At 38.5% G+C, this 15,279-nt stretch overlaps 1 protein-coding gene across 1 annotated transcript; it reads right to left on the bottom strand.

The window, feature by feature from the left end:
* Positions 1-390: 390 nt before the first annotated feature.
* Positions 391-10,242, bottom strand: LOC103706360 (probable serine/threonine-protein kinase PBL19). The gene is made up of 4 exons (XM_017842582.3): positions 9,513-10,242; positions 3,274-3,534; positions 2,751-2,873; positions 391-1,116 (listed from the first exon to the last, which is right to left on the bottom strand). The coding sequence occupies exons 1-4, from the start codon at positions 9,882-9,884 to the stop codon at positions 694-696; spliced, it is 1,179 nt and encodes a 392-aa protein (XP_017698071.2). The 5' UTR covers positions 9,885-10,242; the 3' UTR covers positions 391-693.
* Positions 10,243-15,279: the final 5,037 nt, after the last annotated feature.

The raw sequence follows: 15,279 nt of genomic DNA, 5'->3' as shown, positions 1-15,279 counted from the left end.
CTAACTGAATGAAAACAAAAAAGGTTCGGTTGAAGACCTCTAAGAAAGCTATGGGCAGATTAACTGCATAACAATGGCCGGCGTCAAGAAATCTAAATGACTCGATAGGTCATATAACAGAACTACTTTTGACCCAACTGGATATTAAGACATGAAGAACCTTTACGTCTCCCCTGAAAAAAGTTCAATTATGCTATTGAAGTTGTTATTTTTAGTTCGCTATTGTATTTCTATTGTTCGAGAAGATAAATGCAATAAAAATGTAAGTTTTATACACATGAAAGTAAAATTGCTGTCAGTTGAACTCAAGTTTAAATCTCAAGCCTTCTCACTATAAAAAGATAGCATTTATCTATGATGCAGATCGAAGTACTTCTTGGAAGGTCAAACTTAAATGAACTGAAGCTTTATTGACCCATCCTTTTTTCTTGTGCAATCTTGACTGCACATTAATTTTAGGACAAATAACATTTCATCAAAGAGTAAATTTCAAAGAAGCAAGCTGATATCTTCCAATTTACATACTCAAAGAATCTGGCGTTAAGTCCATTCCACCTTATTATCTTAATGCACTCTGAAATAATATTAAGATGTTGGATAGACAGCTGCACTGCCACAAAAGAAAAAAGAAAAAGAAAAAAAAAAAATCTCTTACAAACCATATTCATCCCCTCCCCCAGCCTAGCAAAATGGTCACCTTCTTGAAGACTCAGGTCTCTTCTGCTTGTCCAAGCGGGCTGCTGAAGGATGTTCTTCCATTAAATTCATTTGAATGGCTTGCTTCAAGCATTCTACAACCTCCCTCATCTTTGGACGGTCTTTTCGGTTCTTGACGAGACAACTGTTTGCTAACTTCGCAACTTCACGTGCAGCTTTCAGAGAATACTGATTTCTTAGTCTCGGATCCATAATCATGCTAAACCTCCTACTCTCCGCAGGAAATTGCTTCACCCATTCCAAAAGCTTCTGTTCATTTTGTGGGCGATTTCTTTCGTATGTCCGCCTGCCTGTAAGGATTTCATACAACACTACTCCAAAACTCCAGACATCACTCTCAATCGTGAGATGACCAGTCTCAATGTAGTCTGGGGCAGCATACCCGTAAGTCCCCACAGGCTGATCAACACAAGAGTCCATCATGAATATGAGAAGGCGTTTGTTTTCAATAATATTGTGCAATTTGAAAGCAAAGACGAGGCAGGTAAGGTTTTACAGAGGGTAAGCACCATTGAAAGAGCATCAACTTCAAGAATAGAAACTTTATTCTCAATGAACAAATTCTGGAGCTCATAGATTTTACACCCTTTCACTATTAACATATGCATATACGGTAGCAAGGATGGAATAAACGCAGAAATGGAAAATTTAGACGAAGTTAAAAAAGACGACTTCTCTAGTAACCATGCATTTGGTAAAAAGTAAGGTAATTAGGAATTATCAGTTTCAGAGGATGAAAATGAGAAAGCGTCACACCTCTATTTCTTCTAAGTTTCTGTTTTCCTAGTAGCATTTGTTACCTAATGGATATCAAGGAGTGCATAGAGAACCAATGATTACAAATCCTTAGTATAAAGACTGGTGTAGGAACCTGGTCATATGGGAGTATTCAGAAAGGTTCTCTAATAGCCCCCGAAATATCATCAGGTCTTGATAGAAATCTTTTTTTTAAAAAAAAAAAAAAATCCAGCAAACTTTACAATATTCAAGAGGAAATAGATTGCTTGTGAATTTTCTTAACTTTTCTGAGCTATTCCATTATATCTACTTCATGTTCTTATCTGCATATCTTGTTAAATTTTCAATATCCACTTCTCTAGATTTTTAGAGAACCTTTTGTTGATTTACAAGTTTACTGTTTTTCCCCCTGAGCTAAACCTAAATCCAAATATGTGACATGTAGGGAAAGCACATGCCTTATGAAATATCCGCAAAATTAAGTACCCTGCCTTTAGATTACTCTCACTCCACAGCATAATGTCATTATGCCCTTTATTGCTTTGTGATTTCAGACAGTAATACATGATGTCTATTCTGTATAATATATAACTGACATGCATCTTGGTGGCTATGTATTTATTACATCAGATATTATCACATTAGAGAGCATGCACAGTCTAGTTAAAAAAATGGTCATATATGTAAGAGTTGCCATTTTGAAGTGGAAGTTAGTACCTTAAACAGTTGATCAATCAACTATAGGGTCAAATCTGTAGCATGTCCGTCTATGGAACATTAATGTCAAAGCAAGAACAAGTTGATCTGTAGTGGAAATGTACAGACATAAACATAACCACAACCATCTAGATTTACCCCAACTATTAGGGTTTGGTTTTTCAAATCCTCATTCACAAGCATTCCTATTTAGGCTACCTTTGATACTAGCAGGAAGTCAGCAACCCTATGGACATCCAATATTACAACTTGGAATGCAGCAAGTCTATGAAATTATGTCTAATATCATGTACCTTAAGTTATTCCAAGATCTTACGCGAACTACAATCACCATCAGCAATGCATCTTCCAACCATCTGGGACTAGCTGTATGATTTTGTTTTTTTAGTTTTTATCTGTATTAAGGGCTAACACATCACATTTTCAAACAAAAAAAGAAAAAAGAGAAAGGTAACGACTATTAAAACATATCAAGTTTAGCTGAATGTCCATTTAAACTAATATGAAGAATTTACAAAAACAGGTTAGCGGAGGTAACTGATTCAAACGGATCTTTATAAAGAAAATGCAGACATTACCGCTGTAGAGACATGAGTGTTCCCTTCTGTTGGTCCTTCCCTTACTAGGCCAAAATCTGACAACTTTGGCTTGAATTCCTTATCTAGTAGCACATTAGATGCTTTGAAATCCCGATATATCACCTGCCCACATAATATAGAAGGCTATGGTTAAAAGCTGCAAACAAGCAAAATTTGCATTGCACTTGCCAACAAACAAAATAGAATTATATAGTAAATAAGAAGCCTTGTATGACATTTAGCAAAACAGACGCCGCCATTACATAGCCAATATTTGGCATCCTATGACTTTTGCTATATATTAAAGAAGTTGTAATCAGGTAACCACGGCATGAATGGAAACTGCTCCTGTGACTCTTGCTAGTAAGATACATCTATGCACACGACTTCATCTGATTACAACAGTATAGGTAAGCATATAGAGGCATATTTTTGCCACCTAGATCAGTGGGAATGGAATAACTGTTAATGGAAGCAACATTATTCAGGAATTGCATAACTTCAGAAAAGAATCAGAAATAACCTGAATTTCTAACCCTTCATGCAGATATGCCAATCCTTCTGCTGCACCCAAGGCTATCTGCAGTCTTAAATTCCACGAAAGAGCAGGATAATTCCTGTTGAACAAATGATCTTCTAAACTCTTATTAGGCATGAATTCGTAGACCAACAATCTCTGGATCCCTCTTTCACTATCTACGGCACAATATCCAATAAGTTTTACAAGATTTGGGTGCTCAACAACTCCAAGAAATTGAACTTCCGCCAACCATTGCTTGTGCCCCTAAATAAGAAAGAGAAGATATAAGCAACATAGACATTCCGGGAAACATTGAGACTGCTACGAAAGTACAAAGATGTTTTATGTGAAGATCAAAGAAATTTCAGCAAATAACATTATAAACTGATCTGTGGTGGAAAATAACAGAAACCTCATGTAGGCCTAATTTTGCTGGTTCATGCCTAAGACAATCAGCTAAACACAACTGACATTTCCAAAGGCGTCGGGAAGTATCTCCTCTGATCAATACAATTGATTATAAATAATTAGTTCTGAGTTCAATAGTTCTACGCAACATGGTAATTTTTGAACCACACGATCAAAGTATTCACTCTACGTTCCCAACAAGAAAATGCAGACTTATCAAAGGAAAGATATGTATGCATGCATGCATGAATGGATGTCTGTATGTATATAAAACAACAAAGGAAAAAAAATTATGCAAACTACATTTACTTGAGATTTGAAAAACTGACCTATCCAGAGAAATTAGACGATGCGATGTTCCCATCTATCATTTCAGAGAGTGATGTTTTTTCCATCTTTTTTGTCTTACCCATCACTCTTTTCCTAAGAGATAGAACACCCTCTTGCTTTATACCTCCAAAGAATTCACTCTAGATCGAAAACAAATTTATATGCTTAGGGGTAATTCAAACATTTTTGTTGATAACCAAGACCTAGGACCTACAACAGACTTCTCTATTGACTTAAGCCACTGTTGGGTATACTTGAGCCAAATTACAAACTCAGTATATACAAGGCCTTCATTTATCCTAAGAAGCCTCATGCTCCCAAACAAACTTGTGCATCACACACACAAAAAAGGGCTATGTGGAGAACAAAAGGACTGCCACATTACAACAAGATATCTACCCAGAGAGCAAGACCATACTGCGTAATACTATGACTCCAATTTTTATTTTTTTTAATTTCCATGTCAAATTGTTGGTTAGTTAGCTCTTCTATTTATCCTTCATGTCATTTTTTCCCCTTTATTAGAACACAATGATATAACCAATGCAGAATGAACTCAATTAAGGCGTTTCACATTAAGTCAGGAGTTTTCATCAAGTCTGCAGCTTAAGTTTGAGGATAGAAGATTTTTTTAGATTTCGTCCCCCATGCTAACAGAAAGCTTTTGATGCGATTCAAACATCAACTTCGTTTTGTTTCAATTAAGATGTTGGCATCTTCTTTTTTCATAGCTGGGCTAGTAAATTCTACAATCTATCTATCTCTAAGTGCATTCATTTGTTTTTGTTTTTGTTTTTTTTTTCAGGAAGCCTACCCAATTAAAATGAAGACTTCACTAGTCAGCAAAGTATAGATCGAAAGACTGGATTCTATGAGAGCATTATCAATTCATTACAAGGAAAAGCATATTTAAAAGATAAATAATATTTGCTGGCTACTTATATGTTTGTCTTGGGTTCCCTTATAAACTTTATGTTAGCCTAGATGCACAAATATAAATGATAAATCAATAATTAAATGTTTCTAATATTCAAAAACAGTAAATAAGAAGAATAAACAAGCAAATAATTAATTTGACTATAGAATAATAAAATGAAGAAATGAAAGAAGATGGCCTGTGGATCGAAGCATGCTGATGCGTTGTCCCACAAAAATTTATACCCCCCACGCAAGGGTCCGTTGGTACAGATCTCCTAAAGATGCGATGACCCAGTATAAAACTACGACTTCCCCGTCAATGCGCCTTCAGGGAAGAAAGAAGAGCACGTTCACGCTTACAGATAGCTCAAAAGAAACTTAGAAAAATAATTAAAATTTAGAGGAGAAGTGAAAAAGAACAAGAGGGAGAAAAGGAATTTTTCTCTCTTTGCAATGATCCTTAGAGCCCTTTTTCTATAGGCTCTTGAAATAGGGAGAAGAGAAATTTTTCATTGTATTTGACAAAATCCCTAGAGCCCTTTATATAGGCTCAGGCGCGTCAAAAAGAGCAGACTCTCTTTCTGCGGATTGATGACGTGTCTTCCTGTGCTCCTTTGATCCTGTGGCTTGTTGCATCTTGGCTGCCCATGCTTCCTTCCTTCTCGGGGGGTCTTTTCATGTTTGCTTTTGCGTGTGAATGCATGACACTTGTCTTGGCCTACTTTCTTCAGGGATCTTTCCATGTTTGCTCCCTTGGTTGTGCGTGGATGCTTGCCACTTGGTCGTTGACCAAGTCAAATGTTTGGTTGGCCGCGGCTTGCTTTGTTTGGCATGCGGTTTTAAAATTTTAAAATATTTAATTTAATTCAACAATCCTCCACATAAATTAAATATTTAAGAAATTTAAAATCAAAATAAAGTGCTGAATATCTTATATTATGTAATAGGTGTAGGTACCTTTCGGTTTGAACCTTCACTTAGTGACAATTGATTACCTCTGTGGAGCCAAGGTGGACTATGCCTTGAACCTTAGTTCATGGCTCAGATTTCATCAACAGCACACTTAATATAGCATGAACAATGCTCGAAGCGAGTTTGCGCTTTACAGTCATGCACAGGTATCTCTTAATGTGTGTTATTAGGGAACAGTCCACTTTCCATAGTCGCGGTCTCACAACTAAACGCATATAGGTGAATCCTCAAAAAGTTACGAGCAAGTAGGTACCCTGCCTCATAGGTCTTGGATTCATTAAGGATAAAAACTCAACCTAACCATTGCTTTTTATGAGCATTGTTGCCCTAAGGATTGAAAAAACAAATAGTACTCCTCATTAGTCATCTATCTAGCTTTTTTCTACCCATTGAACCTTTTCAGGTTGGGTTCCCACCGTGGTGACTTTACTTATGGGCTTAGCCTCATCCCCCTCGACAACTCTAGAACTACTATTCTAGACAATCCTTTCGTAAGATGATCAGCTATATTCTTTTTGAATCTTACAAAATTTAGTGCAATCAAGTTATTCTTTAATTTGTATCTCGATGATTTATGGCGCACTTTCAAGTGCCTATTCATTTTCACATTTGCATTTTCTTGATTGCATTTATCTATAGCAGATCTGCAGTCACAATGAATAGATATAGAAAGTAATAGTAAAGTCACAAGAGGTAAATCTACCAGTAGATCTCTAAGCCACTCGGCCTCAATGCTAGTAGTACTAAGGCTATCATTTTAGATTTCATGGTGCTCCTAGCCACTACAATTTGTTTAGTAGATTTTCACGATTCAGCTGCACCTCTTAAAAGGAAGACAAAACTAATGGTGGATTTGGTGTCAACTACAACCTTATTTGACTCAAAAACAATTCGATATTCTTGCTGGACAAGCAAGAATCCACTAACTAGATTTCTACGGATGTCTGGAATATGGTGCATGCCTTGCAGAGTGAAGATCTTTCCAAAGGTAAGTGTCAGATCCACTCGCTCCATTCGAAGCACGCGCGCCACAACATTATTACCCATGGTCACAGTTCCTCCATATGAGACCTGATAGCAGTCCTAGAGGAGTCAGCTCCACAAGTGTCAAAGCTGTGTTAAGCTACAAATTAATGGCTTCCCACACATCTGAAAATCTTAGTGTTAAACCTAAAATGTTTGATGGTCAAAACTTTAGGAGGTGGCAGAATCGAATGCGATTCTGGCTCACCACCCTAGGCTTGATCTCAGCCATTAGTGAGAGCACTACTGAAGTCAGTAATGGGTCTAACCCATCTGCTTCACAACCTGCTACTCGCAGCAACCCAAACCCTGCTCTTTTCTCTTCTCAAACTACTGTTGTTTCCTCCACCTCCTCCACTAGGACTCCAGAAGAAACCAACTACCACTGTTTTCATAGAATCCTAGGAGCCCTTTCTGATAAGCTTTATGATATTTATTATACAGCTAAGAATGTCAAGGATCTCAGCGATACCCTAAAAATAAATATGGACTTGATGATGCCGAGATAAAGAGATTTAAAGCCTCTGACTTTAGCAAGTTTAAATTTGTTGATTCCAAACCCATAAATGATCAAATCCATGAATATGAAACCCTGATTCTTCAACTTCAGGCAAATGGAACCCACCTAGATGAGTCTTTCCAAGTTGCATGTATTATAGACAAACTTTTCTCTACCTGATCAGACTTTGTCAAGACTTTGAGCCATACGCAAAGTGATCTGTCTCTAACTCAAGTCCTAAATTCTATTAGGATTGAAGAACAACATTGCCTTAGGAAAAAATCCCACTCCTCCAATCCTTTGCCCAAAGTCAACAATGTTGAATCTAAGCCTAGATCAAAAAATCAGAATCGTTCTTTCCATCCCAACCACAACAAGTCCTTCAAGAAGAAATCATTCAACCATAGAAATTCCTTTCAGCCCAACAACAGAAGATCCAACTTCTCTCAGAACCAAAAGAAAGAGAAAGAAGGAGAATTTGTTCGTTGTTGTTTTGTCTATGGTCGGACCAACCAAATGGCTAACCAATGCTTCTACAAGATCACTACTCCTCGTCAACCTAAAAGTAAGGGTCCTGCCACTTCTGGCGCCGAGGCCAACATGGTGACCTATGGGGCTGACTCCTTTAGGATTGCTATCAGGTCTCATGTGGAGAAACTCTGACCATGGGTAATAATGCTGTGGCACGCGTGCTTGGAGTAGGGCGAGTGGATCTAACACTTACCTCTGGAAAGATCTTCACTCTGCAAGGCGTGCATCATGTTCCAGACATTCATAGAAATCTAGTTAACAACGCATCAGCGTGCTTCGATCCACAAGCCATCTTATTTCATTTCTTCATTTTATTATTCTATTGTCAAGTTAATTATTTGCTAGTTTATTCTTCTTATTTACTATTTTTGAATATTAGAAACATTTAATTATTGATTTATCAATGATATTTATGCATCTAGGCTAACAATCCATGAAAGTTTATGCTCCGCACGTACAGGTCCACTGGCGCAGATTTCCTAGAGATACGCCGATCCAGTACAGAACTACGACTTCCCGTCAGTGCGCCAATAGGGAAGAAAGAAGAGCACGTTCACGCTTGCAGATAGCTCAAAAGAAAATTAGAAAAATAATTAAAATTTAGAGGAGAAGTGAAAATAACAAAAGGGAGAAGAGAAAATTTTCTCCTCTTGCAATGATCCCTAGAGCCCTTTTTCTATAGGCTTTTGGAATAGGAAGAAGAGAAATTTTTCATTGTATTTGAAATGATCCCTAGAGCCCTTTTTCTATAGGCTCTAGGAATAGGAAGAAGAGAAATTTTTCATTGTATTTGAAATGATCCCTAGAGCCCTTTTTCTATAGGCTCTTGGAATAAGAAGAAGAAAAATTTTTCATTGTATTTGAAATGATCCCTAAAGCCCTTGATATAGGCTCAGGCATGTCAAAAGAAGCAGACTCTCCTTCCGCGGATTGATGACGTGTCTTCTTGTGCTCCTGTGATTCTGCGGCTTGTTGCATCTTGGCCGCCCATGCTTCCTTCCTTCTTCAGAAGGTCTTTCCATACTTACTCTTGCGCGTGGATGCATGACACTTGTCTTGGCCCGCTTTCTTTGAAAATCTTTCCATGTTTGCTCCCTTGCTTGTGCGCGGATGCTTGCCACTTGGCCGTTGACCAAATCAAATGTTTGGTTAGCTGCGGCTTGCTTTGTTTGGCATGCAGTTTTCAAATTTTAAAATATTTAATTTAATTCAACACTTTATGCTGCAATTTTGTTTTGAAAAGCTATATCTCGATCAAGATACTTCATAAATGGTGGAGGGAAATCAAATAGAATTATAAAACTCATTCCTTATTCTATGGTTCCATAGTACAATAAATATCCCAAATCTTTTGCGTCTAACAAATGGATGCAATCATAGATTGAGCAAAGCGGAGTCATATTAATTCAAATACATTCAGAATAATCAGAAAGATGTCTCCAGCCATGCTAACTAGAATTCGATCGCAAAATCCAGAGTAATAACAATTCCATCTAACAATTTTTTTTTTTTTTTTTAACAATGGATGCAAAGAATGGAATAAATCGAGAGACGGCTATACCTGCAGGCCATGCTGGTTGAGTTTCTTGACCGCCACCGCGATCCGATCCCCCTTCCCATCCAAGGGCTTGATAAAACCCTTATAAACACCCCCGAACCCGCCTTCTCCCAGCTTAAGCATCCTATTGAAATCATTGGTCGCGTTCCTCAGCTCATCAAGCTCGAAAACACGCAAAATATGAGCTCTCTCTTCGTACATGGCTGGAATGCTGCGCGGCGACGACGTCGAGGCCGAAGACTTGCTTGGATGTTTCGCGGCAGCCGAATCATCCGACCTACTTGTGCTGACATTCGACGGAAGCGCCGATGTAGTCGCCGGGCTCTGCCCCGACCTGTTCTTGGCCTTCTTCTTAAACAAGCCGAAGCAAGCCATGGCGAAAGGGAGTTAAAAAGAAAGAGATGAAGAAGGGGAGAAAGAATCCAAGAAATTGAGGGGAGAAGGAGAAAAAAGATCCAAGAAGGGGGATCAAGAAACAAGATAAGCTCCGAGGCAAGAAAATCAGAAGGAATCAGTGAAATATGGGAGCAAGTTGGGAGTTTGGAAAAAGTTAGGATCAAGAACAGAGGAAGAAGGTGAGAACGAAGAGAAATAAGGCCGAGGAAGGAAGCAAGAAAAGAAATCTGGAAAAGAAAAAAAAGAAAGATTTGTGGAAAATTCCGGGAAGGGTATATATATATTAGCTGGCAAACAGAGCTTCCATTGCTTGGATTTGGTCTGGAGATGTGGTTAGCTTCCCAATTTTCCTCCCGTGTCGCTTAGATCGATACACTGGATAGATGACAGCTGTTCCTCTGACTCAAGGTGGTTTGAGTGGGGCCTACAAAGACTTCCACAGGGAAGTCTACAAATCTCTCTCTCTCTCTCATATGTAAGAAAGGTTGAATTTTCCGACCGCTTTGCATCTCAGTTGTGGGTAGAGAGAGAAAGAGAATGGGAGTTGTTATGGGATTCAAGCATATTTTTTGCAAAACTAACAAACTATTTATGTACTCAGTCATTCTAGTAGCATCTTATGAGCTAAAAATAGAGAGTTAATTGAGATATTTTGTTTTTTGATTTTATTGGAAATATACATACTTCTCAAATATAATCTATCCGCTTAAAAAAAAAAAAAGAAAAGAAAAAAAGAAGGAGAAGAAGAAAAAGAAAGTTGGGAGAGACTTGTGGTGTTCTCCCACCACTATGCCTTTGCGGTGGGGTAATTGGATAAAGAGGTCGGTAATTTGAATGCAGACAAGGTTGACCGTGGCAGCTTCTCAGAGACCATGACTAGTAGACTTCTTCTGATGGCCACATTGTGGGTCGTTGCATTTCTTTCTCAATCAAGGTCCAGTTGGTGTGGGAAAATGTGGAGTTGTCCAGGATTTTAGCATTATCTTCGGTTATATCTGCCACACAATACAATTTTATGTCAGATTGAAAGAAGTTGAAGGTTTTTTTTTTATTCAAGGCCGATGTGGAGAGTCTTGGATACTTTTATTAGGGCGAAAAGCAGAACTTCTAGTGAAAAAAAAAAAGAAACAAGAGAAAAACTTGAGTCTATAAACCCTGCCACTCGCATCTTCTTTTTACTGACTTGTTCCACCAAATTGCGATGTTGCTTCGGTTTTGTTTCTCCCATGTTGAAAGTCGATTGAAATTTAGAAAGGTAGATTCTAAAATGCTATGTTTGAATTATCTGTAGTCGTGTTAGTGTGAAAAGAAGAAAGTGGAAATTTCGATGGAGGAAATTTATAAAGGCCCACCATTTTTGTCCTCGAATGCTATTAGTGGGTCTTTTAGGTTATGTTTTGGCTGGTCTTGTTTAAGAAATAGATATATGATGAAAAGAAAAAAAATAGCCTAGCCTTCTAGACTAGTTGATTCAGCTGATTAGGTAACTATTAAAAAAAATATATAGTAAAAAAAAACAAATATTCTACCAGAGGTCTATCATGTTTTTTTTTAATAATAGTTCAATTTTTCCTGCTCTTTCACCTTATTTTATTGTGCAACTCAAATCCCATCTTATTGACCATGCTTTATTTTTGCAATAAGCAAGTTTGTTCTATTTTGAACATAGATTGAGTATAAAATAAATAAATTAGATATAAGTTCGACCGATTTAGCCCGGCTCGGAATGGGTCAAATATCAGATGAGAGATTTTTCAAACCCTACTCAACTTGACCCCTTAGCAACCTACTCCACCTAGATTTGTTGCAGCTTATCAATCTTCTCTCTAAAACATCCAATATTTTTTTTTTGGTAAACTTTCCAACTAAGTTCAATGATTTTGCAAACAATTCCAGCATTTAGATCTATCCAATTGTAGCCTGATGACATTCACCCATCGCCATGGGAGCCATATGGTACTAGGTTTGCACCATCCATTAATTGGACTACCCAACCACGTATTGCTCGCCCCACACAATAATTTCTTGGGTCAAAATATGCGACATGGTCTCCCTCGCAGTCCTGCAAGATATAAAACGTATCCCCAGATGTGTTGATTGCTACCGCTCCAATAACATTTCATTGATGACCCACCAAATTAAATATCCATCCGTATCTTCCAAGTCCATCAAACAACCAGAGTTTGTATGCTTTTTTTTTTAGACAAAGGGTAACGATCTGCCACGAGCTAATTAACTAGGAAATCAATGTGAAATCTTCCCGAGCTTATTTAATCAAAATGGTCCAAGATGATTCCAAAGTTTTCCATTCCATCACGGAAAGGAATTTTTTTTTTTTGATTCGCGTGTGAACGTGTATAGAAGACCTTTAATATTGGCACTTTGTTACCAACACGAGTTCGTGAAGATTCACGTAGGAATGATCCCAATCAATGAGGGCGTTTTTAGTTCTAACACGTTCATACCAAATGCCTCATTATTTATAAAGGTTTGATGTTTGACAGGACAGGCTGCATCATGGTAATCAGGAGCGGCCCAATGTATTTGGGGGCCTAAGGCCATTTTGTCTTTGAGGCCTTTTCTACAGTGGGCCGGCCTAAGGCGAATTTACAAGGGGCCTTTTTTTTCATTTTATCTTTGAGGCATTTTCTACGGTGGGCCTTCTTTGGGCTGGGGCCTTAGGCGACCGCCTCAGTTGCCTAAGGGTTGAGCCGCCCCTGATGGTAATGACTCGATAATCTTAAATAAAAAGTTGTTGATGCATCTATCTGCCATCCAAGTCAAGATGGTTTCGAATCATGGTTTAAAATAATGAGTTGTTAATTGTTATATTAGAATCATTCATAGTGTAACTTCAGAGGCCCACAGTCATGTTAGGCGAAAAGATAGGTCAAAATTTTGTCCAACTCCCGAGCCAACTCCATTCCCATAATCAGAGCCCCCCGCGCACCAGGGGAGCCGCCTATGTTTGTCCGATTTTCTACAGGACATGTATTGAAAGCCATCCAATTTCAGTCCATCTTCTCGCCGAAGAAAGCCTGCCCATTGGGCGGGACTCTGATAACTCGACTGATCCACCCCAAAGTCAGATTCGGGACACTACTTTCGACGTGGATCATGCCACATCACTTATTCTATTCTACGGGATCTTACGGAGCCTGTTCATGCATGACATGATTCGGGTATGATCATAGAAAAGATTCTCCTCAAGCGAACCTGTGTCTAACCGTCAAAACGAAAGACAAGGGGCAAGAGGCCCCGGCAGTTCAACTGAATCAAGAACTGAAACAGCCATCATGGGTGATCCCGCAACTTCCAGTATCCGTATAAAACTGCGCCGGATCCTCCCTGAAGCATAACCTTATGTTGCGTCAAATCTTCTCCTTTGAACAGTGTTGTGGCTGATTGCTGTTTTCCTGTTGGTAGGAAGTTGACGAGTATAGCAATTTCTCATGCAGTTTCTGTCATGCAATTTTTGTGCCTAGATTTGCGCAAAGTTTGATGCATTTTATCGTTCAAGATCACTAAAACAGTGACAGCGCATGCTTTTACAACAGAGTCTACCTTCCATAATAATTACAGCAGATATAGGTTAAAAAAAAAAAACAATCTAGCATATTTTTTTTGTTAAGAAAATCAACCATATTTGAGATCACAAATACCAAAGAGACCAACCTAATAAGGAAATTAGGTTAGCTCATATATTGTGCTGATGATGCTGATGCTGGCTAGTGAATTTGAATTCAGACATGAATTTAAGTGTTGCTCGCAATTTATAAATTCAAATTAGGAATAATATGAATTTAGTAGTTAAGTAATGTTAGTGGCACAAGTGTAGAGTAGCGTTCCGAGAGAGAGAGAGAGAGAGCATTTATTGATAAGTCAACCAAAAATGTTGTTTTGCATGTACCTCAAAACCCAACTAGATTATAATATTGTCTAATGTAAATATTTCCTTTGACAATGCAATCAATTTATCATATATTTTAATTAAAGTGCAAACTAGCGTAGGCGTTAGATTGCCAATTTCTTGGGGCTGATACAAGAATTATAGATTAAAATCTTGCTATTGCCGTTAAAAATCAGCCTGCCGGGACACCAAGTAGAAAAGTCTACTAGAGGGCTTGGCAGTGAGCTGCTTAGACGTACATATAGAACAGTGAAAAGCCTGGAGTTGCATCGGAAGGTTGAGATTGTGAGTTTTTTTATCAAAGAATATTCAGTAGGAAATCCTTCAATGCCTAAGTCAGAATGATGCTCAGAAAATAGATCAGGTTTTTTTTTGGGAGTGACGACACGATGGTCTGCCTAAGCTCTAAAGCACTTACCTTGAATGTCCTCCTGAGAGCGGATTATATTGACGGAGGCCAACAACGCTCGTCGTCGGAGAATTCAAGCACATAGGTCTGCTGTGTTCGATAGGCCACTGCACATTCCAAGAATCATGCGCGAACGTTTCGCACACACATCACGCTCTGTACATTTCGCAGGTGCAGTTTAGGAAACCACTAGTGATTGTGGCCAAGGTGCCCCCGGCTATGGAGGATTTTGAAATTCGAAGAGTTGCCTGGGCGCCTTTAAGCTTACCATATGGCGGACTCTAATCGACAAATTAGAGACTTTGTGAAGAATTTTGATTGGCTAGTCTTTCGTATGAGTTGTGTCAGTTCTGAAGCATACCATTTGCCATCACTCTATCTCATGACGTCGATAGAACTTCAAGAAAATAATAAAGATGGCACATTCCAGTGCATACGATAAAAACCGTTCAACGGTCAAGAAATCCCATGAGACTCCTGCAGACTCTTACCTCATGCATGAGTTGTATTGGAATTTTTTTGGAAAAGTAGCATTGCTTAGCTTTCTTTTAGGAGAAACAAAAACAGATTTCAGCACCTACGACAAATATTATTCAACGGTCGACGAATCTCTGCCGGACTCGTCCAAACGCTTGATATGTGCACTGACTTTCGAATTTTCCCATTGCAGGGATGGTTCAAATTGTTGAACTATGTAAAGTTTCAAACTGCATTTCTGCTTCAACTTGTTATATGATGGGAGTTCGGAAACATACCGACCAATGAATGCGTGGGAGACCAGAGGAGCTACTACTATTCGGTCAATCGAGAGCCCAAGTCACCAAACTGAACCAAACCTGCCTCATTTGATCTCATTGCTATACTATAATTCATGATATCATTGTTTGCTTTGAAAGATCTGGTTCTCTGTTCGCATGTAGCATTTAGGCCCATACCCACTTTAGTGAGAAAGACAACCACAACCTCTCTCTCTCTCTCTCTGAGAAAAGGGAGGGCAAAGTCCACCAAACAATGTTATTAAGTAGATAAAATCAAAGGGGAACAAAATCAAGTAG

This window comes from Phoenix dactylifera, unplaced genomic scaffold (assembly GCF_009389715.1).
Source record: "Phoenix dactylifera cultivar Barhee BC4 unplaced genomic scaffold, palm_55x_up_171113_PBpolish2nd_filt_p 000298F, whole genome shotgun sequence".
Lineage (NCBI taxonomy): Eukaryota > Viridiplantae > Streptophyta > Magnoliopsida > Arecales > Arecaceae > Phoenix > Phoenix dactylifera.
The sequence above is the reverse complement of the archived record's forward strand: the minus strand, read 5'-3'. Positions and strand labels throughout refer to the sequence as shown.